This window comes from Manis javanica, chromosome 3 (genome assembly GCF_040802235.1).
Source record: "Manis javanica isolate MJ-LG chromosome 3, MJ_LKY, whole genome shotgun sequence".
Classification (NCBI taxonomy): Eukaryota; Metazoa; Chordata; class Mammalia; order Pholidota; family Manidae; genus Manis; species Manis javanica.
In genome coordinates, this window is record NC_133158.1 from 214,236,231 (window position 1) to 214,259,130 (window position 22,900).

General features: G+C 40.7%; 2 protein-coding genes across 3 annotated transcripts in view; both read left to right on the forward strand.

The window, feature by feature from the left end:
* Window positions 1-6,072, forward strand: part of FBXO8 (F-box protein 8) — a 42,720-nt gene extending 36,648 nt beyond the window's left edge. Inside the window, exons 4-6 of the mRNA XM_017651052.3 lie at window positions 2,616-2,734; window positions 3,909-4,105; window positions 5,554-6,072. Of these exons, the coding sequence (XP_017506541.1) occupies window positions 2,616-2,734; window positions 3,909-4,105; window positions 5,554-5,741 (504 nt within the window). The 3' untranslated portion in view covers window positions 5,742-6,072. The remainder of the gene's footprint in view (window positions 1-2,615; window positions 2,735-3,908; window positions 4,106-5,553) is intronic.
* Window positions 6,073-6,325: 253 nt separating this feature from the next.
* Window positions 6,326-21,514, forward strand: LOC118968477 (uncharacterized). 2 transcript variants are annotated; one of them, XM_073232805.1, is made up of 2 exons: window positions 6,326-6,768; window positions 17,877-21,514. In XM_073232805.1, exon 2 carries the CDS (start codon window positions 19,610-19,612, stop codon window positions 20,639-20,641), a length of 1,032 nt encoding a protein of 343 aa, XP_073088906.1. In that variant the 5' UTR covers window positions 6,326-6,768; window positions 17,877-19,609; the 3' UTR covers window positions 20,642-21,514. The 2 variants fall into 2 exon arrangements, with proteins under 2 accessions (XP_073088906.1, XP_036854877.2); XM_036998982.2 differs by lacking the exon at window positions 6,326-6,768 and having other exon boundaries at window positions 17,802-18,071; window positions 19,439-21,514.
* Window positions 21,515-22,900: the final 1,386 nt, after the last annotated feature.

Below are 22,900 nucleotides of genomic sequence, written 5' to 3' on the forward strand. Positions count from 1 at the left end.
CTCATAAAATGTGACATCCAGAGTTGGATGCGTTTATAGGGAATCATGCAGACTATAGTGAACTACATACAACCTTCCTTATTCTGGAAAAGTATGTTAAAACAGACTAATATTAATGTTCACGATTTCCTTTGCCTGTGAGATACAGCGCGCACACACACACACACACACACACACACACACACACCCTCTGAGAATTCTAGTCTTAATTTATAACTAATATGTTATGGGGTCTAGCATAATGCTCTCTGTACCATTATTCCGAACTTTTATCAAAAATCAAAATACACCACTTACTAAGCAAATGCATGGTCATCTAACAGACCTCATGATGTGGTTTCTTTTCTGATCCATTGCTTACATAACTGCAAAAAATTGGGTGGTTGCCAGCTCGCTTATTGACGAGAATCATAGCTTGGGCCCATGCTTCTTCCCATTTGCCGTCCCTTTACCCGTCACTTTAATGACCTTTCTTCCTGTCCAGAGGAATCCCAGGCTTGAAACTGACACCTTCATTTCCCACAGAGCCCACAGAGTCGGCTTATTTCAAGCCGTGCCCCCTGTTTTCAGGATCGGGTTTGAACCGACCGTGTGTCCGTGCTCACTCTCCTGTATCTGATGGATCTCGGAGAACTCAAGTTAGGTCACATACTAAATCCTCAAAACATGTGCTCCATAAAAAACACATGACCAATGATACATTTTTGTGATGCTTACATGAGGCAAATGCCAGTGTTAAACTATGAGGAGCATCAAATGGTATGAAAATGGCATGTATCATAGAATTAGAGAATTATGTAATACTCAATGGATCATATTAGTGGCTTTTTATTTTTTGTGTATTTTTTTAAATAGATTTATATATCTTAATTATTGATTTGCAAATAGGAATAAAGAGCTTAATTGACATTCCTGTGTCTTTGAATCACTTTGATTAAAATTAAACACTGGGAATACTTCTGAAATATTGTTACTCTTTGAAATGGAGGAATTTGGGGAAATACCAGGCCTGACAATTTTTGCCATAGATCAATTAAATATACAGTCAACTCTCGATTATTCAAACTAATGGAGGAAAGGATGGAGCAAGCATTTCTACTTCTGTAGTTCCTGCCCCCTCAGACGGTCACTGAGAGCCTCATTCCAAGCAGATTCTTTAGCTTTCCGTCTTGATCGCGCTGTATTTTCCAGCCTCGTATCCAGGATGCAGCCCAAAATACAGCTTACAATTGAGTTGACAAGGAAGTTTCATGTTACCACATTCTGCTCTTCTGCACATTTTTTTTAAACCCATACTTAGCATTGCTTTTTTACTATTAAAATTCACCTGAGAATTCGATTAACATTGCCATTAGTTTATTATCCTGATGGCTCATAAAGTTGGTTTTCTATAAAATAAATCTTTGAATTACTGTTTACAGATAATGATAACCTTTCAAAAACATGACTTCATGGTGCCAAATTGCTTTTTTAAAAATGTTACTATAAAAATGTTATAAGAGTTTTTATCTTAAAGGATCTTATATAAAAATTCTTCCAACTTTTTGAATTTTAATATGTGCAATATTTCTGAGGACTGTATGTGTTTGTGAAAGGGGTGAAATGCTGGAGGAATGTGTGTGTGAAATCAGGATGTTGTGTGTATATAATACATCATTTTCCCGGCCAGTGAACCGCACAGGGTGCTGCTATCCAGACATAAGCATTCATGGGAATGCACCTCTGGATAACTGCGAGTTGAAATAAACACACCTGCCTTTTATTTCAATAAGCTGCACATTCAAATCCCATAAAGCACTTGTTTGAATGTGACCTCCATAATCATAAGAGAACATTGGTTTCAGCGTTTGATTTTTTTCTGTTGATATTTTCTTGTTGATGATTTAAATCTAAAGTAGGTACAAATGACTGGATAATGCTTCTCTGGAAAACTGCATGCAGAGAAAAGGAAATTCAAAGATAAATCCTATGAAGAACATTGAAATTGTTTTGTCCTCTTATTTGCCTCTGTATGTATTGGAATTAAATTCTTACAGAATGTAGCCATGCTTAAAGCCAAAGTACGCACGACCCTTACACCTGCCTGGAACTGTGCCTGCTTTATTTTAAGTTAAATAATTTAATTTTTTTTCTTTCTAAAATCAACTTGTTAGTCTTTCATTTGAAGAATCTTTTTGTTTCTCAGTAAGTTATTTCATTGAATCATGTATTGAATTCTGTATCTGAGCTTCAGGAAAGCATATTTTCTTTTTAGGCAGTGGGGTTATGTTTGTTGTAAGGCCTAACGTCCGTGCAGTCATTTCACTGTCCTTTCCCTCACCCCTGATTTTAGGCCGTATTTCTTGTATAGTTGGTTTTAACTGACAAGAGCGACAAAATTGGTTAGGATTTCTCTAGGAGTCTTAACTTTGAATTTCCTACCTTTCATTGCATGTAAACTATCAACCACAAGTAATAGTTTCAGTTCAAGTTCTAGCTTGTATTTTGCATGTTACAGCTATAAAAAGTCTATTAATGCTGGAAAGACTATATGTCTATTGTGCTGCTATTGCCAAATTGTTAAATTTTTAAATAAAACCTCATTTTATTTAGGTAGATTTGTCTTTTTGCCATAGGGAGTGAACTACTTTATGTCCAAGGGTATCCTCGATGATTCACCAAAGGAAATAGCAAAGTTTATCTTCTGCACGAGAACACTAAATTGGAAAAAACTGAGAATCTATCTTGATGAAAGGTAAAAAAATTTTTTAAAAAAACTTAAGTTCATCAGTAGTTAGTTAAGTAGTGCTTTTAGTGAGTTAAGTTTTACTTTAAAAGCTGTACTTCACAGCAGCCATCTAGTTGCAGAATCTGTCGCAGCCATTGTGCTGTGAAAGCAGACAGACGATGTGTAAGCGAGTGAGTGTGGCTGTGTTCTGATAAAAACCATTCACAAGAACAAGCAGGGGGCCATATTTTGTCCATTGGCTGTAGTTTGCCTATCCTTGCCATCAGCAATTGGTTAGAAATTAAAGATTATGACCATATAATTTTGGTTGAGTTCAGAAGGAATTGAAGCATATTGTATAAACATGTATATACATAGCATATATAATATATTCATATATAAACGTAAGCATATATTAACAAAGTATGACTATTGTAATGCTATTGAAAAAATTATATAATTATATGTACACACATATTTGTACAAAGATATTCCTATGATTGTAAATAACCTAAATGTGTATCAATAGATTCGTTACATCCATGCAATGAGATACAGTGGAGCCATTAAATGAGATACATTGAATCCATTAAATGAGATACCCATACAATGAGATACAGTGGAGTCATTAAAAAGAATGAGTCAGATCTAAGTGTGAAGACATAGTAAGCTGTTCACAATATACTATGTGAAGTAAGCAAAAGCAGATTCTAGAACAATATATGTAGTACATATAAACATTTTTTAGAATTCTACATAAACTGTTGTGACCTCCGATGATGTGGATTGATATGGAAGGGAAAAAACTCTCTTAGCTTCATGATTTAAAAAATACAGAATTCTGTTGCTATTTGGATTTAGCCAAGAAGACATTTGAAAAGAAGCTGCCCTTTTTAATATTCCAGAATTCATATTTTCTTTGTTTTGTAATTAGAATTACAAGTTCCACCTCGTTTTGTTACAACCTAGTCAGAAAATTTTAAAATCATTTTGTTTCTTAAGTAATCACTAGGTAAATTAAATTAGAATTAAAGTCAGATTTTTTTAAATTTAAGAATAATATATTTTCCATAGGATTCACTGATCTATAATCAATAGGAATTTATTTTCATTCAAAAAAATGACAATTTATCATTTTTTCCCATCCCTGGCTTTTGAATTAGAGGAAAATTAAAGCTGTTTCTTTTTCTTTTTCTACTAGGAGAGATGTCTTGGATGACCTTGTAACATTGCATAATTTTAGAAATCAATTCTTGCCCAATGCACTGAGAGAATTTTTTCGTCATATCCATGCCCCTGAAGAGCGTGGGGAGTATCTCGAAACTCTTATAACGAAGTTCTCACACAGATTCTGTGCTTGTAACCCTGATCTGATGCGAGAACTTGGCCTTAGTCCTGGTAAGAATATATATAGTGAGTTCCTTCCTTCCCATCCCGCTTCCGAGTAAAAGTAATAGTAAATGGGATATTCTGCTCACTGTTGAGAAACCTGCTTTCAGTAATTACAAATCCTTCTTTCGCTGCTTGTAGCAACATCCAATTCTATGGAACACATCATTTATGTGAGCTTGGAAGGAATAGCTTAGTTGATCATAGCTATCATTTATATAAACTGTACACATACTGTTTTAGGGAGGTTAGACCTAACTACATACATTTTTAAAAATTATTGTTTGAACATTGGATATTTCTACTAATCAGAAAACTTGAGAAATTGATTTTAAAGCTTTTAGTAGTCCGCATGTTTATATAGGTAACACCTAGAACTTTTCTACTAAAATTTACTTTTAATACTAGTTTTCATTGTTTGTATATTTATGTGTGTGTACATGTGGTATAGCTGGAGTCTCCTATTTTTCACTTGATATAGCTGCTTCATCTCTTCAAATCAAAATAAGCACCACAAAAATTTTATCATGCTTCTCTTACTAAGGAGAGATGACCAAACATTTACCTATCATATGAAATTTGTTGAACATGCTTTTACTAGACATAATGTTTAACTTAGCTTTTGTAAGATGACTGGATTCTGAAATATAAACACCATAGAAATGGCAAGTAGCAAATAATTGTAGCAGGTAGTAGTAGCAAAATCCCAAGGTTTGTTACTATTTTAATGGTAAACATCAAAAACTGCCCTGAACATACATAAAGAAGAAATTTCCTGATGCATGGTTCTCAGATTTAGCATTCTCTTCCCTAAAGATTTACTCTGAAATTTACATTTGAAATATGTAAATTCTATAGACCTCTAAAAGACATATCTCAAATGAGAATATTAATAACCTTATCAGTTGCTTACATTTTATTTTCTATACCAAATTAATACATATTTTTGTCATTAAAGGTGGTTTCAAATTATACTTTTGTGAAAACAATCTATATTAATAAATATGTGGCTTTTGGAGTTTTCTTAAGAATAGGAAGATAAATAAATACACTGACAGTACAAATGTACTTTATGGATAGTTGAATGGGATTATAACGTGTGAAAGCAAAGATAAAATAGAACCAATTCTGTAAGTTTTAAATTTAGGATGTGTTTTCACTGTAAATTCCTAAACTATTCTAAAGGTCTTTCGAATTGAAGAAAATACTCACTGAATTGGTGTTCACGTGGGATGTCCACTGCCCTCGCTTGCCCAGGAGGGAATCGTTTCCCAGAGTGTGGGACTCCCAGGGCCAACACTGGGAGAGGCCCCGGCAGACGGGGGAGGGTGGTCGTCCTGTGCTTAGCTGTGACCCGATGTCCATCACGTGACACCGGGAGCGCTTCTGCCTTCTCTGTGCGGTAGGGATCGTGCTGTGAACTGGCTCGTAATGCGGGCTGTTCCTCTTGCCTCCAGACGCCGTCTACGTGCTGTGCTACTCGCTGATTCTACTGTCCATCGACCTCACCAGCCCTCATGTGAAGAATAAAATGTCCAAGCGAGAATTTATTCGAAATACCCGTCGTGCTGCTCAAAACATTAGCGAAGATTTTGTAGGGCACCTTTATGACAACATCTACCTTATTGGCCATGTGGCTGCGTAGCGGCGCAGCTGCCAGGACTTCCACTTCTAGCATCCGAGCAGAACTACCCGAGGACTGACTTAGCAGATACCGTGGTTACATGAGTGCTGGGCTTTCTCGCCCCTGTGTACAATCGAGCTTGAGTGTACAGCCTTTTCTTTTTCTTTAACTATTTCCTTTTTTAGTAACTTCCTTGGGGAACTAAAGAATTTGGCAGAATTTTTCTTAATTTTGCTTATCGTGTTTTGCACAAAGCATAGCCATTGTCTGACACAGCTGTTTAAGAATGTTAAACTGACATTATCCTCTAAACGATGGTATATTTGTGCATTAAATTTGCCTGAAAAACTTTCCTCATGTCCATTCTTTTTTAAAATACCATGTATATTTACATATTTAACTAAAGAGATTTATAACCATAATTATTTTATTGTAAAATTTTTAACTAAAGCCTTTCCTTTTTCTCTGAAACTGAGTTGTGAAATTTATTTACTTTTGACCTGAGATTATTTCTGTCTTTATAAAAGTTGGATTTGACTTCGACAGAAACCATAACCAGCTTCTTTTTCCTTTGAACACTGAAAAGAGTATTGACTTGTTACTATTATTATGCCAAACAAGCACTTATTGTTATAATATAAATTCATCACTTGACTTTTCAGTTTTAAGACTTCTGGGTTAGTCAAATCTCAGTAAGTCCTTTAAGCCATTTGGGATAGCAAAATAGGTTAAGATCTAAGATTTACACACACACAAGAACAAAATGTCATCAGAACTTATATCTAAAGTAATTAGTCAAACTTTACTATCCTCTTAATCTTGATTTCTGTTCAGAATCAGCCGAGAAAGGGATATTGTGACTACAGTAACATTCTTTACTCATCCATTCCATCCAGTTACCAAGGGTCCACCTAGACGTGGGCTCGGCCTTCGCTAAGGCATGAGAGGGGAAACACTGCTTAGCAGAAGGAACTGTACGAAGTACAGCTCAATGATTATTTAGTTATAAAACACAACGGTGGGTGCTGAAGGACAGCACACTTACATGGTAAGTCCGCAGTCCCCTGGGAATGCCTCTGCGGGGAAGTGTCTGCTTTGGAAGGACGCGCCGTGGGGTGAGTGGAGCTGCTCATTCAGAGGCAGGGAATCCGGGAGGCAGACACTCCCAGCGGCAGGGGTGCAGTGCTGGCTCCCTTCCAGTTCTGGCCCCAAGTCAGTAGTGGGCTGGTGATACTCCAGCTGGAGTGATGTGCCACACAACATTCAAGGACAAAACACAAGGGAATCAAACAATTTTTGAAAATCTAAGGGACTTTTAGACTAGTAGTAAACAATTTCTAAGGCTCTAAAGTGTCTAAATTTTCGTGTATGCATACTCTTGAATCCCAAGATAAAATAATTATATTTTTAACTTCAAAACTAATTTATTGTTTCAAAAACTGGAGAATAGTACTTTTCCAGTGCCCAGGACCCTGCCTGCTCATTTGTCTTGTCTTTGTTTTTCTCTACGTTACCATTTGGTCCTCTCTGCCTCTGTGTTTTAGTTTCTCTCTCTCCAACATTTTCTTATGGAAATTTTTAAACATATAGAAAAGTTAAAATATTTAACAGAGAATATCTATGTACTACCACCTAAATTCTATAATTAAGATGTTATGGCATTCACTTTACCACATATTTATCCATCCCTCTATTCATCAATCAACCCTTTTAGTTGTCATATGTAGTACATGTAGCATTTGTTATAAATTCCACAATATAATAATTTCACATAAACATCTTAAATGAAGAAAAAAATACTCATTCATATTTACCCACATAATCATTTCTGATGCCCTTATTCCTTCCTGAAGACCCAAGTTTCTTTATAATATTCGTTTCAGCCTAAAAACATTTCACATCTATTAGAGTTCAGGTGTGCTGGCAATTAAGTATCATAGTTTTATTTTATATGAAAACATCTTTATTTTGTTTTCCTTTTTGATGAGTATTTTTGCTGAGCATATAGTTCTGTGTTACAGTTCTCTCCCCTGCTCACCTTGGCACTTTAAAGATACTGTGCCACAGTCTTCTGGCCCCACTTTTTCCAATGAGAAGTCATGAGACTCAAATTATTCCCCCCTGTGTGTAATAATGTCATTTCCTCTAATAACTGTTTTGTCAGATGTTTTCTCGGTCTCATATTCTCTCCTCTCCCTTACACTAGCTAAAGCTAAAACTTTCGCTATCCTCTCACAAATCTGTTGATATTTTTTCGATCTTTTTTTCCATTGTATTATTTCTCTTGATCTTTATTCTGGTTCACTGACTTTCCTGTAACAATTTTAACTCATTCTGTGAACTTTCTTCTTCCAAATAGTGTATTTTTTGGTTCCAAAAATTCCATTTAGTTTTTATAATTTCTATTTCTGTGCTGAGATTTCCTGTCTTTTCATTCATTATAAGCACATTTTCCCTTATAACTTTGAATATAGTTATAATAGCTGCTTTAAAATCTTTATGTGCTCATTTCTATAGGTCATTTCAGTGACATTTGTTTCTGTGCCTTTTGAGAATAGATTACATTTTCCTGTTTTTTCATCTGTTAGTAATTTAAATTTTGTCATGGACATGGTGGATAAAATTTTGTAGAAACCCTGGATTCTGATATGTTTTTCCGAAGACATTTTTTTTCCTTAGCTGCTTGTTAACGTGGCAGAACCCCATTTGTAAGCTCTTTCTCCCTTGGCGGTTGACGGCAGCTCAAATCCCAGTTCAGTTCTTTAACCTTGTTCAGCTCAGAACCTCGCTCTGCTCTACGAGGAATCTTTCCCGTGCTTGCGTGTTCAGAGACCAGCCACAGTTGGGGGCAGAGTTCATGCACAGAAATGAGGGCGCTCTTTCCCTGCTTCTGTCCCTGCTATCACTTCCCTCTTTATTTTCTAGCAGCTGCCCCACACTCTGTCCCATGGCTCTTCAAGACAGTAAAGCTAAAGGTTCTCGTGATGCTAAGTAGGTGGGGCCTGCCCTCAGGAGAAAAGCTATCAAAACGGGAAGCTCACCCGGGGCCATTCTCTTCTTCCAAGTGTCTCTAGGGTGTCAGCCCATCTTGGGCTGCTCTCCATTAACTTCAGGCCCTTGATTTTGTATATTTTGTCCAGAGTTTGTGCTCTTAACCTTTTGGAGGGTTGGTCAGAAAGAGCCAGGGAGCCATTACCTGAAGTGGAGCTCTCTCCGGTCAGGCAATATTCTTTTCACTACGTCCTATGCTTACTGAGTAAGGATTTATTCCTGGTTGTTTTTAAAACTAGGTGAGCCAAAATTTTTTAATTTCTATGTATGAAAAGCCTTAGTAGTAAATGTTTACTGAATGTTAACTCAGTGAGCAATTCAGTGTCTTCCAGCGGCGGTCCTGCTGGCTTTGGGAGAAGGATGCTCCTTACAGGGCACGGCTTCATGCTGTGCAGAACATAAACATGCCTGCATTTTGCCTCCTAGATGCCACCAGTGTCCCTCAGTCATTGTGACATACAAATAAGGTCCCCACATACCTACTTCCAAGTGCCTTTTGGGGAGGCATATCCCCATAGGTTGGAAACTATTGGACCTGCTCTCAGACATAACAAGTTTATCTGTCTGCAACTAACTCTTTATGGCACAGCTGTTTAAAGTCTTTCAATGTCTCCCTTCTTTCTGAGACACTGAGTAGAGCCTCCTTCTCAGGGCATGTGACCCTTCACAGTGGGCCTCCAGCTTATCTTTAAAGACCCCTCCCACCGTTCCTCAAGTGTGGCCTGGCATGTCTTTGCTTTTTACAAGCTGTTCTTTCTGTGATATCCTCTCCCGTATTTACCTAAAGTTACCCTACTTGCTATCTAAGATGCACCACAAGTATAATTTATCCATCAAAGTTATCCAAGACTGTGCATCATGCGCACCACTGGCATTAATTACTTCTTCCTTTGTGAGGCATAGCGCTTTGTACATATCTTTATTATTCTAACTATACTATAATTTTCTACATGTCCCACTCCTTTATCAGAATATGATCTTATTAAGTCAAGAACTGCTCCCAACGTGTCAGATTCTATGATAAAGTCTGAACTAGGCAAGTAGCAGAGGGTTAGAGAAGACGAGTGAATAAAAAGCACTGGAAAATGATAGGATTTAGTGACATTGGACAAAGGTTTCCAATACAAGGATTTGGTTGTCTTATCATCCGAGGTAGCTACTCGGAGAAGCAGCCAATGGAGTGAAATGGGGAAGACGATCGCTGTTTGGGGATATTTTGAACTGGAAATCACCAATAGAACATTAATCGCAGCAAGAGAATAGGACTAGAGTTCAGAAAGGCCAGGGCGGGATATATAAGTTAGGGGGTCATATAAGTATTTAAAATATGTTATCGTAAGTGAAGCATGAGAAAGGACAACTCTAGGGAATATGAGTAAAATATTATTGAGAAATACAGCATTTTAAGTTTTGGGAGAGAAAAGGAAGTCAGAAGAAGAGGGTTCCTGAAGCCTGCAGAAGGCCCTGAGAAGAGTGCTATGGGCGAGTTTCAGGAAAGATGCTGGGCTTTGCATTTGGGAAAAAAAGTCGTTTTTTCTGAAGGCTAAAACCAGATGGAAAAAAAAAGTCGTTTTTTCCCCATCTGCACTCAGGCCTTTTTGAGTCCACCTTTTCTACTGGAGGCTGAGTTCTTTGGGGCTGGAAAATCACAACAGCGCTAATAGCTTTATGTCATCTCTGACCAAACACCCCTGACCCAGGGTGCAGCGCGGGCCCGCTGTGAGCCCGCGGCACATGCGCGTGGGCGCTGCGGAGCATCCTTTTTGTGCCGCCGCTGCTTCCTAAGGTACACATTAGAGGTTTTACTATAGAAAAGACAGGAAAGAAAAGGGGGGATATGCTTAAAGACTTTTGAGTCCTCCAAATTTGTCATCGATTGGATTTTTCCTAGCCACATTCTATTAAAACTCAATGAACCCTGGAGTTGCATCCTTCCTCATTCCCTCTTTTTTTTTTTTTTGCTCCTTGAACAGGTTGCCGCCGCCGCCCCATATTTACCTGGAGAAATGTTATTTGCCTTGCACAGTCCTCTCGGACTCTTTCTCTCCAGAGCAGCTTCCCCAATTCTTGCAAGTGGAAATTTTATTCTTATAGCTCCCTCAGTACCTAACATTGTTCTTTGGCCCAGGGCAGTTTCTCATCAGATTGAATTACGTCAGCTCTGGGTCAGTGTCTCTATAACAGATCATATGATGGCTTAACTATTTCCATTTTTTAAAATATATCCAAGGCTTTCCGGTGTACACAACCTACACATCAGAATAATTAGAGTTAATTTTTTAAAGGTATTAACACAGTATTAATTTATTCAAGATATAAATCCATCTCCCTAGGCCTTTTAATTTTAAATATTTGGATGAATTGCTACTTTGAGACTGTCTTTGATTTTTTTAATTTCAAGAATTTACATAATCCTGTTATTATTTAAGATGATAACCTGTTTATTCTAACTGGAGTCTTTTCCTGTGATTTAAGTGTACTTCTTAAATACCACTGTTAATAACACAACTGCCTACAGTTGCTTTTCCAAGCATTCAAAAGTTAATATGTCCACTTCTGGGAAGCCCTCCTAAGGAAATAATCTAAAATAGGGAAAAGGCAGTACTTACACCCTTTGCACCATTATTGTTTTTAATTCAAGAAAAAAAAAGATGGAAAAAATGAGAATGCCCCCAATTTAGAGCTGTTCTGATAAATAACTAGCAAATATTTAAGTACAGACCATGTACCAGTTCATACTCTCAGCACTGGTCATGTAGACCAAATAGATCCTCGTGCTGTGTTACTATGAAGACATGATGCTTATGAATAACATGGGGAAAGAGCTATAGGAAAGGATGAATATTGGAAAGACATGAAGTTATACTTAAGTATATATGTGTACATATGTATGTGTGCACACACATACACATTGCAATTACTAGTAAAGCAAAGCCTATGGATGGAAAAAAGAATGAAATAAAATACACCAAAATATTATGGATAGTGGATTTTTTAATTTCTCCTTTCAAATATTACTAAGCACCATATACTTTAGGTACAAAATGAATTCATTAAACTGTTCAGAAAATAAAGATAAATGGTATTCCTAATTTAACTAGTTTCCCCTCAGAATGTTTCCCTCAATTTTTATTCAAAATTTGTTTTATTTTTTGAAGACACTTGGTTGATCTGTTAAATCATTTCTGAACAAATGTTTTGTTTGCCAGCTTAGAAAAGTGGATTGTTTTATTTCTATTTTGTCTAATTGAATTAAAGGCAACAAGAGAAAGATACCAAAACTTTACTGAGGAAATTTTCATTCGTTTTTTTAAAAAAAAAGGCTTTCTTTTTGGCATGGTTGGTTGGACAAGAAGGTTGGATTTAATTTAAAATGATTAATGAGATTTTGTCAGGCTCCTTGGCTTTACCACCACTGCAGTTTGTCAGTGGAGCAACCTGGGGAGGCCGGACGCCACTCTGTCGCCCAGAAACACTCTCCAGGGAAAAAATTAACCGGTGAGACTAGTGCCAGTCTCATAGCAGTGGCCTCGTCTCTTGGGTATTGGCAGTTTAAAGGTCTCCATTGGAAATATGTACGTTTGGGGGACACGCATGCCTAAGATACTGTTTTCCGTCTCTTTGCAAATGTTTAATCACTTTTAAAATATTTGAGTTGTTGACTTTTCCCAAAGGAAATTATTTAAAGACAGAATCTTCACAAATGTCCCTCTCCCCTAATTTACTTTTAAAATTAAAATAAACAAGGATCCTAGGAACTCAGGTGACTTTCTGTTTACTCACCAGGATGCCGTCTCCTCGTACACATACAGGGAAGCTCTAAAAAACAACCAGAAGCTGCAGTTCTCTGCACTGCTCGTGTCCTGAGAATCTGGTCTCTACGCAGCAGAAACGGGGAGAAAGGAAGGCCGTCCTCACAGGACCTAGCCGTGGTCTGTGAGGCCCTCCCGCCTCTCCTTCTCTGACCCTGATTTTAGCCTTCAGCACCTACATTGCCCCCTCAAAGCCCTTTTTCTGTCGTGCAAATCAGCCAGACATCCCCGGGTCACTGGCCTCACCAATTTCCCAAACAGGCCCCACTCAGCTCAGGACCACCCCCGTGCGCCTCAGCCTTCCAGCCAGGCCCCTGCCTCGCAGCTGGGGGATGATAGAGTTTATCGTCTGAAGCAGGGCACGCTGAAGGGCGCTGAGACGCTAAACCAGACGGCACTCCAGACGGCAGGCATCAGCTACCAAGCCTGGTCCTCTACCTGTGACTCGAATACAATGCGATAAACCCAGTAATAAACATTTAAACACTTTGCAAAGAAAACATTTTGAATGTGATGCACTAAAGGGTCAACATTTGTTTCCAATCAAGAACCAGCTCTAAATTATTTTCCAGTTGGTATACACGATAAAAGCCACACTATTAAGCCATGGATATTTGTACCACACAGCCCAGTAGAGCGCTGGCTCCAGAAGAAAGCCATCTTTCAGCACTTTGGGAATATATCTTGTGACTTAGGATTTCTGCAGAGGTGCTTATGCATAGTTTGGCCAACACTCTGAGGAACCGAGTCTCAGAACTCTCTGGAAAGATCGTGAAACATTTAATCAACAATAATGATAATAAAACAAAAATTATAGCTAATACAGTCATCTTACTCTTCTCTTACACTGACTCTGCCGAGGGCTTTGTAGTCCTTAACTTATTTAATTTTCACATGTATACGCCGAGGAAATAGCCATGACTTTATTTCGAGGTGTCGGGCTGCGAGTCCTGGGTATGCTGGCCGTGTGATGGATCCGCATATGTACACTTGTATCCAGCTAAATAGATCCATCCCTGAGAAGATGTGCCTGAGAACACTGCAAGGCAGAGGAGGCCACAAACGCACAAGCTGTCAGGCAGAAACAAGACTGGTCCATGTGCCACAGAACGTCAGCTTCATGCAGGAAGACGGTGTTCTATTCACTTCTCGGTTCCCAGCACCAGAGTCACTGAAACCTGAGACCAAGTCAGGAAATGTTTGAGGACTGGATGAATGGAGGAGCGAGTGGACGGACCCGTAGAGGGTGACGGGTTTAGAGAAGCAGGCAGATCTTGCAGGACCCAGTAGGTGGTTGGGAATTGGGATCCTATCCAGTGTCCCAGAATGTCATAGAAGGATTTAGAAAGAGCAGTGAGCACGATGTGATTCATGTTTTTAAAGCAATCGTCCTGACTGCTGGGTGACCAGCGGACAATAGGCTGGAGCAAGGAGGGAAGGAAGGAGACCAGGTAGCAGCTCTTGAGGGAGGTCGTTCAGACGAGAGGTCACCAGGTTTGGGAACGGGGGTGGCGGTAAAAATACAGGAGATGGAAGTCTCCTAGATCTTTTACTTTAAAGCTCGGGAGATGATGGTGCCATTTACTGAAATAGGGAACCTTAGGAAAGAGTGTGCTTAGAGAAGAAATCCAAAGGAGTTTAGCCATTAACCTAGAAAAATATAAAAACATGTTAAGAATAGGGGGAACTGCTTATGAGACAATATCAAGTTAAAAAAAACACTAATTGGAATGCATACAATAGTTACAGTTATGAAGAAAATATGTTTGTAGATGGAAAACTGTGAGTGGTAAATACCTTTAAATGAAAACTTTGATTTGCTGAGGATTTTGTGGTTGTTAAAATATTTAAAGTTTTACTCTGCATGTCACACTACCATTTATGAAAAAAGAGAAATTCTAAGCAATGACAATGTCTATAAGAAAAGCCTACAGTGATGGCAATCCAGAATAGAATTTCACAATAATAAATTCATTAAAGATTTTTGTAATGGAATTATCTAAAAACCACTAAAAGCTGTATTCTCAAGCCTTGAAATCTAAAGCAGAATTAACGTGGAGGGTCGAGAAAGGGAAGGAAAGGAGAGGGAAAAATAAAAAAGTCCCATCAGATTATTGATATAAAAATTCTAGTGGTACAGAGGTCAAGAGGAGACCCCACAAGCTCCCACTACGATCCATTCTGTTGCTTAGAACCGTACTTTCCTTAAGGTTCTTCCACCTTTTTTCTAACATACAGGCCTCGAGTCCCCCTCTGCTTGACTTTGAGGCTCCTTCTTGCTCCGCTGTCAGGTAGAATGTTGCCGTCTTCAGTTCAGGAGACTTCTTATGCCCGAACCACTTTTAATTGTCCCTTCTTTGTTCATACAGGTAAATCTTTACACAATGAAAATCATAGTAAAAAACAGATTGTTCACTAGTAATATCACAGCACACCCTTGTCTCGACCACAGTAAGAGCATAAATTTTATACAGATGACTTCTGCATGAAATAACCATTCTTAGCAATCAGTTGAGCAGAATGGATAAAATTGGTGCCCGATTGTGTATTGAGAAATCTACCAGATTTCTACCACATCTACCAGAAAATGTACCCACATTCCATTCCCAGTCTATGTATTAAATAATTGTTCTTTTGCTAGTTTGCAACTTTTGTCAAACCTCATGGTCAAACTGTGATCCATGCATTTCAATTCTATTGAGAACTACCATGGCCAGAGTGAAACAGTAAGGAGAAAATTTTCAGTTATACATTCTAACATGTTAATGTTCTAATTATATTCTTAGAAGAAGAACACAGAGGCTCCTTGAAGAGAGAGTCTTCATGTGGAGAAATATTTATTTCTAGCATCTCACTTTTAGATTTAAAAAACCCTTACCTGGAAACAGAGATCCTGACTTCATATGCTAAATAAGCACAGAAAATTTCCCAACTTTACATTTAAACAAGTCTATAAGTATTTCTACATCCCGTATGAACTATTTTTCTAAGAAGGGAAGGTTTTTTATTTTATTGCTTTGGGTGATCTAAAGATGAATAAAGGTCTGATTCATTTAGGAATATCTTAATTCTATCCCAAAGAAAAGATTTGATTAAGTGAAGCAATTCTATTTCTTCAATGTAAATGTGAGGTCTCACTTAGGGGATTTCTGAAAACAAAATATATGCCTGAGTGCATGTATGTATATTGGCATACGAACTTGCTGGTCAGTGTGGATGTTTTTCTAAGATGTTAGTGTTTTTGGACAATAACTCCCCAAATTTGCAAACCACAGTGTTTATCTAAATTGATATATATACATTTGAATAAAATTGAGCCAAGGCTTTGGGGGGCTCTGTGCAAAGCCAGAGGGTCAGACCTTTAGACATATCTACACACAGTTGGGGGCTGGGGGGCGGGGCACAGAGAACTATGGGGAGGAAAAGGACCACCTTGAAGATAAGCTCGAGGATCGAGTAGCCAGGCCTCTGGGGAAGGCAGCCGGCTCTCTTCCTCTCTTAAGTGATGAGCCCCTAGCACAGAAGGCTTTGTGGTACAGAACACGGGATGTACCCTGACCCTTAGCTATTAACTATAGTGCTCAAAAAAGAGATTCTTTAAACCAAATAGGGTGGAAATTTTCATAGAACTACACTATTCTTTGCACCAAATTTTGCTCCACATAAAGTGGGCCATTTGCCCACCTTGCCACCTAGTGGATAACCTGGAAGCCAGGACTTCTACTGCCCCCCTAACAATCAATTGCCATACTGTCCAGACAGAACTGCAGTAAGTCCACCAAGGACAAGGATTTTGTCTGGTTTGTTCACCGGTGTGTCTGCAACAGTGCCTGGTCCTTATCAGAAGACCAAGGAAGAGCTGTTCAATGAATGATGGATGACCACTGGCCGTGTACTCCATTTAAAGACTGCTACTATGGTGCACGTAATTGGAAATACAGTTACAGTATGGTTTTGGTGAAAAGTGTTTCTTACCTGAAATGAAAGTTCCAAATTATTTCAAAAGTAAACAGTGGGGGTCTGTATTCCCATGTTAGAAATACATCTACACAGCTCATAGGAACAGGAGATGCTATCATCGCTCTGTGTGGACAGAGAATCCAGATAATTTAATTTAGATAGCCAAGGTCGACTTCTCTTTACTCAATGGCTCCAAATGAAACTGAATCTACCCTGGAAAATACTTCTCTGTTGTCTAAAAACCACAACTGGCTTTCCTCTTGCTTTGGCTGTGATGTTTGTTATCCCCTTTTTCTGCAGCCAAAAATTATGAAGCCTTTTTAACCTTCTTTGTAAAAAAGAGTATGGATGCCTATGTATGAAGGCATATTTTTTCTTTTTTCAACATGACATTCCATGCTTCTACTTCAATGAGCCTAAAGTATTAATGACTGTTAAACATATTTCTCCTGGCAGAAAGACCGGTGATTTTAAAAGCAGAACAATGGTCCTAATTTTTAAATAGACCATCCCTCTAATGTCTTTTCATGTTTGAGATTTTCTTTTGGAAATATTCTAAGAAAGGAAAACATATGCCAATGTTTTAGTACCTTAAAATTTGGACTGGAAAAATATCATTAGTTAATCCACCTCAAATTGCTTTCTCAGGAGAACTATTTTCCATTCTAAAATCAGTAAAATATGTATACATGTAATACACAACAGTATGCTAGCAATTCATTCAAAGAACTTCATCTTTTGTTTTCAAACTAAGGTCAACTTAGATTGACAATATCCGACCCATTTTAGTAATACATTGTTGAGGTGCAAATCTTGTTTTTTTTTCTTGGCTGAAACAGCATGTATCCATTATATAAAACTCATTTATGTTGCATAGAACTAAAATTCCCTAGAGTTCATAGTTTTAAACAAATATTCACACCATCCAAATAAAATATTAAATCCAAAGCAAACAATGATTTTGCTTTGACAGAATCAATAGGAAATGCAACCTTACACGCCTAACCTCCCAAACAACAGAAAAATTTTAAATGCCAGCTTTGAAGAGGCCTGATTTTTTTTTAGAATGAGAAAGGAGGTATGTTATGAATTAAAATATTCAAGTTTCAAAACCTGAAAAGTGAACGTCGCCGTGCAACTGCTTTCTAAGGTGACTTTTGCCCCTCTGAAAAAAAGGTTTAAATAACATTTTTGTAAGTACAATCATTTCCTGCATATCTATGCGATTGAGTAGAACATTTCTATGTACACGCAAAATAACACCCACAAGACAATGTCTAGAAAACCATTTTAATTATTTTTCAGTGTATGTGATATGATTTGTTTTTCTCAGCTTTATCCCGAGGTCAAGGTCTGCAGTTCATTTGAACCAGCTATCTGTCTCATTTTCGTAAGAGTCCCAGGAGGCAATGGTCATACGTTGTAACTTCAGCCTTCAGAGACGCAAGAGTACAGGGTCCAGGACTGCGATGGACAGCACGGAGCGCTCACAATCTCAGCGCCTCTGACATTGACAAGACTCCTTCAGGTAAGCCAGTAAAACACTCTTTTGTCATTATAAGGTTAGTGACCATTTTAATGGAATCAAAGGATTATTCCTGTTGCATTGGGGATAGGAAATGTGTGGTATGAATTTGTGAGGAAGATGTCTTTTTCCTGTTATGCTGGTGTTGTTCAGAAACTCCCCTTAATTGGAATAAAGCTAGCTCTATAAACTCAGTATTGACATTTACCATAGAAGCTGTTAAGGACACATATTATATGTAGAACCTGCCAAAGAATTCCAAGTACGTTTTTTAAAATTCAAGAGAAGATAGGTAGATGGTTTTCTCAGGCTGAGAAATGTAGTACCATCAGCAATGTAGTACTACTTTGATTTGTTCTATCATTGTGACTACAAAGAAAGCTCTACATTTAGTTTACTTGCCTTACAGTAATCTAAATTTTTAACATTAAAGAACAAATAAGTTTTAAAATTAATTTATCTTGCTTAATATGCACCATTTATGTAGGAAAAGAGTGACCTAAACACTCACACATGTAAATTATGAAATTAGAGAAAAAACCCCAGCAAATATCATCTCTAAAATTTCAAAAGACTTGCAAGTAGCTAATTTCTTCAGATTTTATATTTTGAGATGATTTGCTGTTTAAACACAAAGCTCCCTCGTTTGGGATAGAGGCTTTTAACACAAACATAAATCAAGGTAACTGCTTATGATATGTGCTTAAACTAAACAATAAGGTTTGCATCGTATATATGTGAACTTTGTTTCATAAAAGCATGAAATTTATACATGACAGTTTCACATGGTCAAATACGCAGCGCATATAAACTATGTTTTACAAGGAAGATTATACAACATTGTCCTTGATTTTTAATGATATCTTGCACATATTCATTTACTTCCCTTCCACATCTAGGAATTAAGAAGCAAAAATTGTTTTAACCCAAAAAGTTAGTTGTGGGGATAAATTCTGATTTCATAGAGGCGAATGTATTAGAATTATTTCTAACATTTTACCGTGTTTTCAGTGTTTTGTGTATGTGTCAGGCAGTTAAAAACATTTTGTTTCAAAGTAACTGTAGTATATGTTTTGTAACTGTGTATGTTTTAAAGTCAAATGTGCTACTTGCTGCCATGGTGCAAGAATTTGATGGATGAGCACTGGTTTGTTTTGTTTTTCAGCAAAGTTTTGTAACCAAATGTCATCAATTTAGAAAAACTGTGCCAACGACTAAAAGAACTACATTTTTATTACATTGGAAATGTAATTTCGAAGTTGTAACAGCTCCCAAAAAACATGTGGGCGTTTGTATGTGGTTATCTTAAATGTTCTGTAAGTCCTTTTAGAAACATTTTTAGTTCTTTTTTTTTTCTTTCACGTGACTAGGACAAACCATACCCAGTCTCTGTCTGCGTCCTAAGCGTGTTCCACCGGAGCGTCCCAACGGAATAAAAAGCACGGAAAACCTTCCGCGCAGCTGGGGTAACATTCCTGAGTGTGGAGAGCTGTCACCGTCGGCGCCCGCTGCGCCCGGGCGTCTTTGCGGCATCTGAAGTGATGGCACCGCAGCCATCGGGGGCCTCGGAGGCCCGGGGCCGGGGCGCACGTGCACGTCCTCGCCCTCCGGGGCCCAGCGGCGCGGGGCCAACGACGGGCAGGTGGGGACGCGGGTTCGGGTCCCCGGGGTCCGGGAATTGGTCCCCGCGGCGTAGAGCCCGGCGGTTTTTCGGGAGTGTCGGCGTCAGCTGCGGCGCCGGGTCGCGGTGGAGACGCCGCTGGAGACGGGACCCCGGGGGCGGGTCGGGGGTATGGGGCGCGCGGCACGTACCCCGACCTGCTCGGCCTCGTCGCAGAGCTGCAGGCCCGGCGGTACACGGCCAGGGCGCGGCCGCCTCCCCGCCGCGGGCGCAGGGGGTGCCGTCCCGCAGCGCGGGGACCGGAGCCGCTCCGCGTCGCGTGTGTTGGGAGGCGGCGACACAGCGAATTCAGGAACCGCCGGGCCGAGGGGCGCTCCGGGGGGACCCGCAGGGTCGGGCCCGCATGCAGCCGCCCGCGGAGCCCGCGCCGCTCCCGGGGCCCTCCGGGCGGCGGTGCTCACCCCCTGCGTGGCGCCGGGCAGCCGGCCGGGCGGCAGGGGCGCGCAGGGCCCGGGCGCTGGAAAGCGTGGGCTTGGAGCCGGATGAGACCGTCTGGCTCCTTCCGAGGGGCGCGGCGTGGGCGCGTGCCCGGCGCTGGGGCCGCGGCCGCAGGGCTGCCGGGCTCTGGGAGGTCAAGACTCAAATGGCGCGGGCGATTCCTGCCCGGGCAGAAGGCGAGCCCCCACGCCCCGCGCCCCGGGAACTCCGGGCAGCTCCCCCGCCGCCTGCCCCCGAGCTCTGCGGGCCGCGCGCCCAGGTCCCGCCAGACGCTGCGCGGAGCCCCGGGGGCGCGCGGGTAAGGCGCGGCCCGGAGTGGACGTGCTTTCGGTTAACCGAGGGCTTTGCAGGGGGACCCGGCGGCGCCGGGAGAGCGGACCTGCCCGCGCTCGGGGAGAGGCCGGGCCGGGAGGCCGGGCACGGCGCGCAGGCAGGAGCGCGCCCTCGCGGCTGAGCGGTCCTGCGGTGACTCCGCCGCGGCTCCCAAACCCGCTGCAGCCAACCAGGTTTACGGCCGACCTGTGTCACCAGCGCATAAATCACTGTCAGCCCGCTGCGTCGGCGGGTGCCGCGCGCGCCGGTCGCCCTGGCCACGCGGGGCCCTGGGCAGGTTAACGCCCGGGGGCGCGGCGCGAAACTTGCCCACCCGGAGCACTGACCCCGAACCTTGCCATCCGAGTCTCGGTGGCTCCAAATACGCGTTGCACTTTCACAGACACGCAGCGGGGACTGGGGGAGAGGGTTCAGCAACCGAGCGTGTCTGCTCGCCGCGGCCTGATGGTGGTCCGGCAACGCAAGCGCGCATCCTCGGGTCTCAGTCTGTGCACGGGGAAGCCGAGCCCCGCAAAGTTAACGCGACTTTCTCTCTAGTCCAAGTGCTGCTCGATCCTGAGGCTCTGGATTCCCGCCCTCACCGCCTGGCCGGCTCCCCCATCCCGCTGCTCAAATGCAGTCGGTTTTAGAGAAACCAGGCTCTAACCGCGCGTGGGAGGAAGGGTGCACTGTTCGCCGTCGTTACAATTTATCAGTAAGTTTCAACGCAGTATTTCCATCGTCCCAGGAACGCACTTCAGAGCTTTCCTTATTTTAAGCCTTAAAATTTCAAAGAGGAATCTCAGGCGATTGCACACAGATCAGGCTGCTACACCCTAGTTCACCGACCAGCTCTTGGGCCCTTGGGCGGTGGGTCCCTGGCACCCACCCAGGCCAGGAAGGCAGTTCAGCGCCCAGGCGGAGGCCCAGGGCGTCGCGGGCTGGGAGGCCCGCGGTCAGGCAATCAACCCTCACCTTCTCCTTCGCTAGTAGGCGAGGGACTGGTTTTTATCCCAGAGACCCCCCCGCCCCCACCCTCCAAGGCGTTCAGGGCTTGACATTGTCGTGACTATTTCTCACTCTTCACATTAATTATTTTAGGAATACACACACACGCGCGCGCGCGCGCGCGCACACAGACACACACACACACACACACACACACACACTATATTTTGAGGAAAGGCGAACTTGAGCCATTTCAGAGCCTTTCTTTGTCCCTGTACTTTTCTTTTCTTCTTTCTGTTTTTAAATTCTGAGTTAGAATGCTGGTAGACCCCAAAGCATTTATTTCTGAGGAGGCCACAGAGTAGTGATCTTTTTCCCTTTTATTTTCATTCAAGTGAGATCTCTCTCTCTCGTCTCTCTATTTTCGTCCAAGAGAAGAAAAGAGAGAAACTCCAACCTTCAACTGTCAACTGTTTTCCAAACACCAGATTAATGTTCCCCAGGACTCGGTAGTAATGTGACCTTTCTGTTTTCAGATGTGTTTTTCAACATGTAACGGTTTGTTTGTTTTGTCTCTCAGTATGGAAGAAGGAAGCTGGGGGACGAGGTGCATGTTTCCAGAGGGCAGGGGGGCGGGGGGAAATGGATTGGAGCCCCTTTCTGTTCCCACCACGAAATAGGAAAGCTCAAAAAAAAATTTTTTCCATAAGATAATCGTCAGTAAAAAATACTCCACAGCATTGAAAAGAAATTTGCGCATTTGATGAACAACTGTTTAAAAAGAACTTATCCCAAAACAAAAATCTAATAAATCGATTTTTTTTAATGAAGGGACTTCTGGGGTGCTGGTGGTCCTCTATCTTGATTTAGGTAATTATATAAGATGTATTATTTTAAATTACTTATAAAGCATCCCTTTTCAGATTGTTATACTTCAGTGAAGTTTAAAAAAATCTGAGAAATAGGGAACCCCTATGTGTATGGCACTGTCTTCTAAAACGTATTCCTGAAAATTTTCCAAGCCAGTATATTCACCAATAACTTGATTTCTAGGTAACAGGTTCTGAATCAAATTGACAACAATATACTTGCATTAGTTGTTAGAAAACCAGTGTAAATTTGGACCATTGTTTCTACTCTTTTAAAATATAATATATTGTAAACAGAGAGAGCTTAGAGTTTGTTTTAAGAAATACCTAAGGAAACAAAATAGCTATTTGTTGGAGGGAAAAAAAACACCACCACCGGACTTTATACTTTAAAACAGTATTTAATTGTTTGAGACCAACTTCTATTAGAAAATGTTTTAGGCTCAATGAGAATTTAAAAACCATCTCAGCCACACTCAAACGTGAACTTCTGAGATGCCAGTTTTAAAGTTGCTCTCCCTCCAAAAAACAATATTAGGCTACTTTCATGGTTGATGACCAAGCACCTCACCAAGACCAAAGAC

Coding starts and splice junctions, on each gene's coding strand:
- LOC118968477 (XM_073232805.1), top strand. CDS start 19,610: ATGGCACCGCAGCCATCGGGGGCCTCGGAGGCCCGGGGCCGGGGCGCA.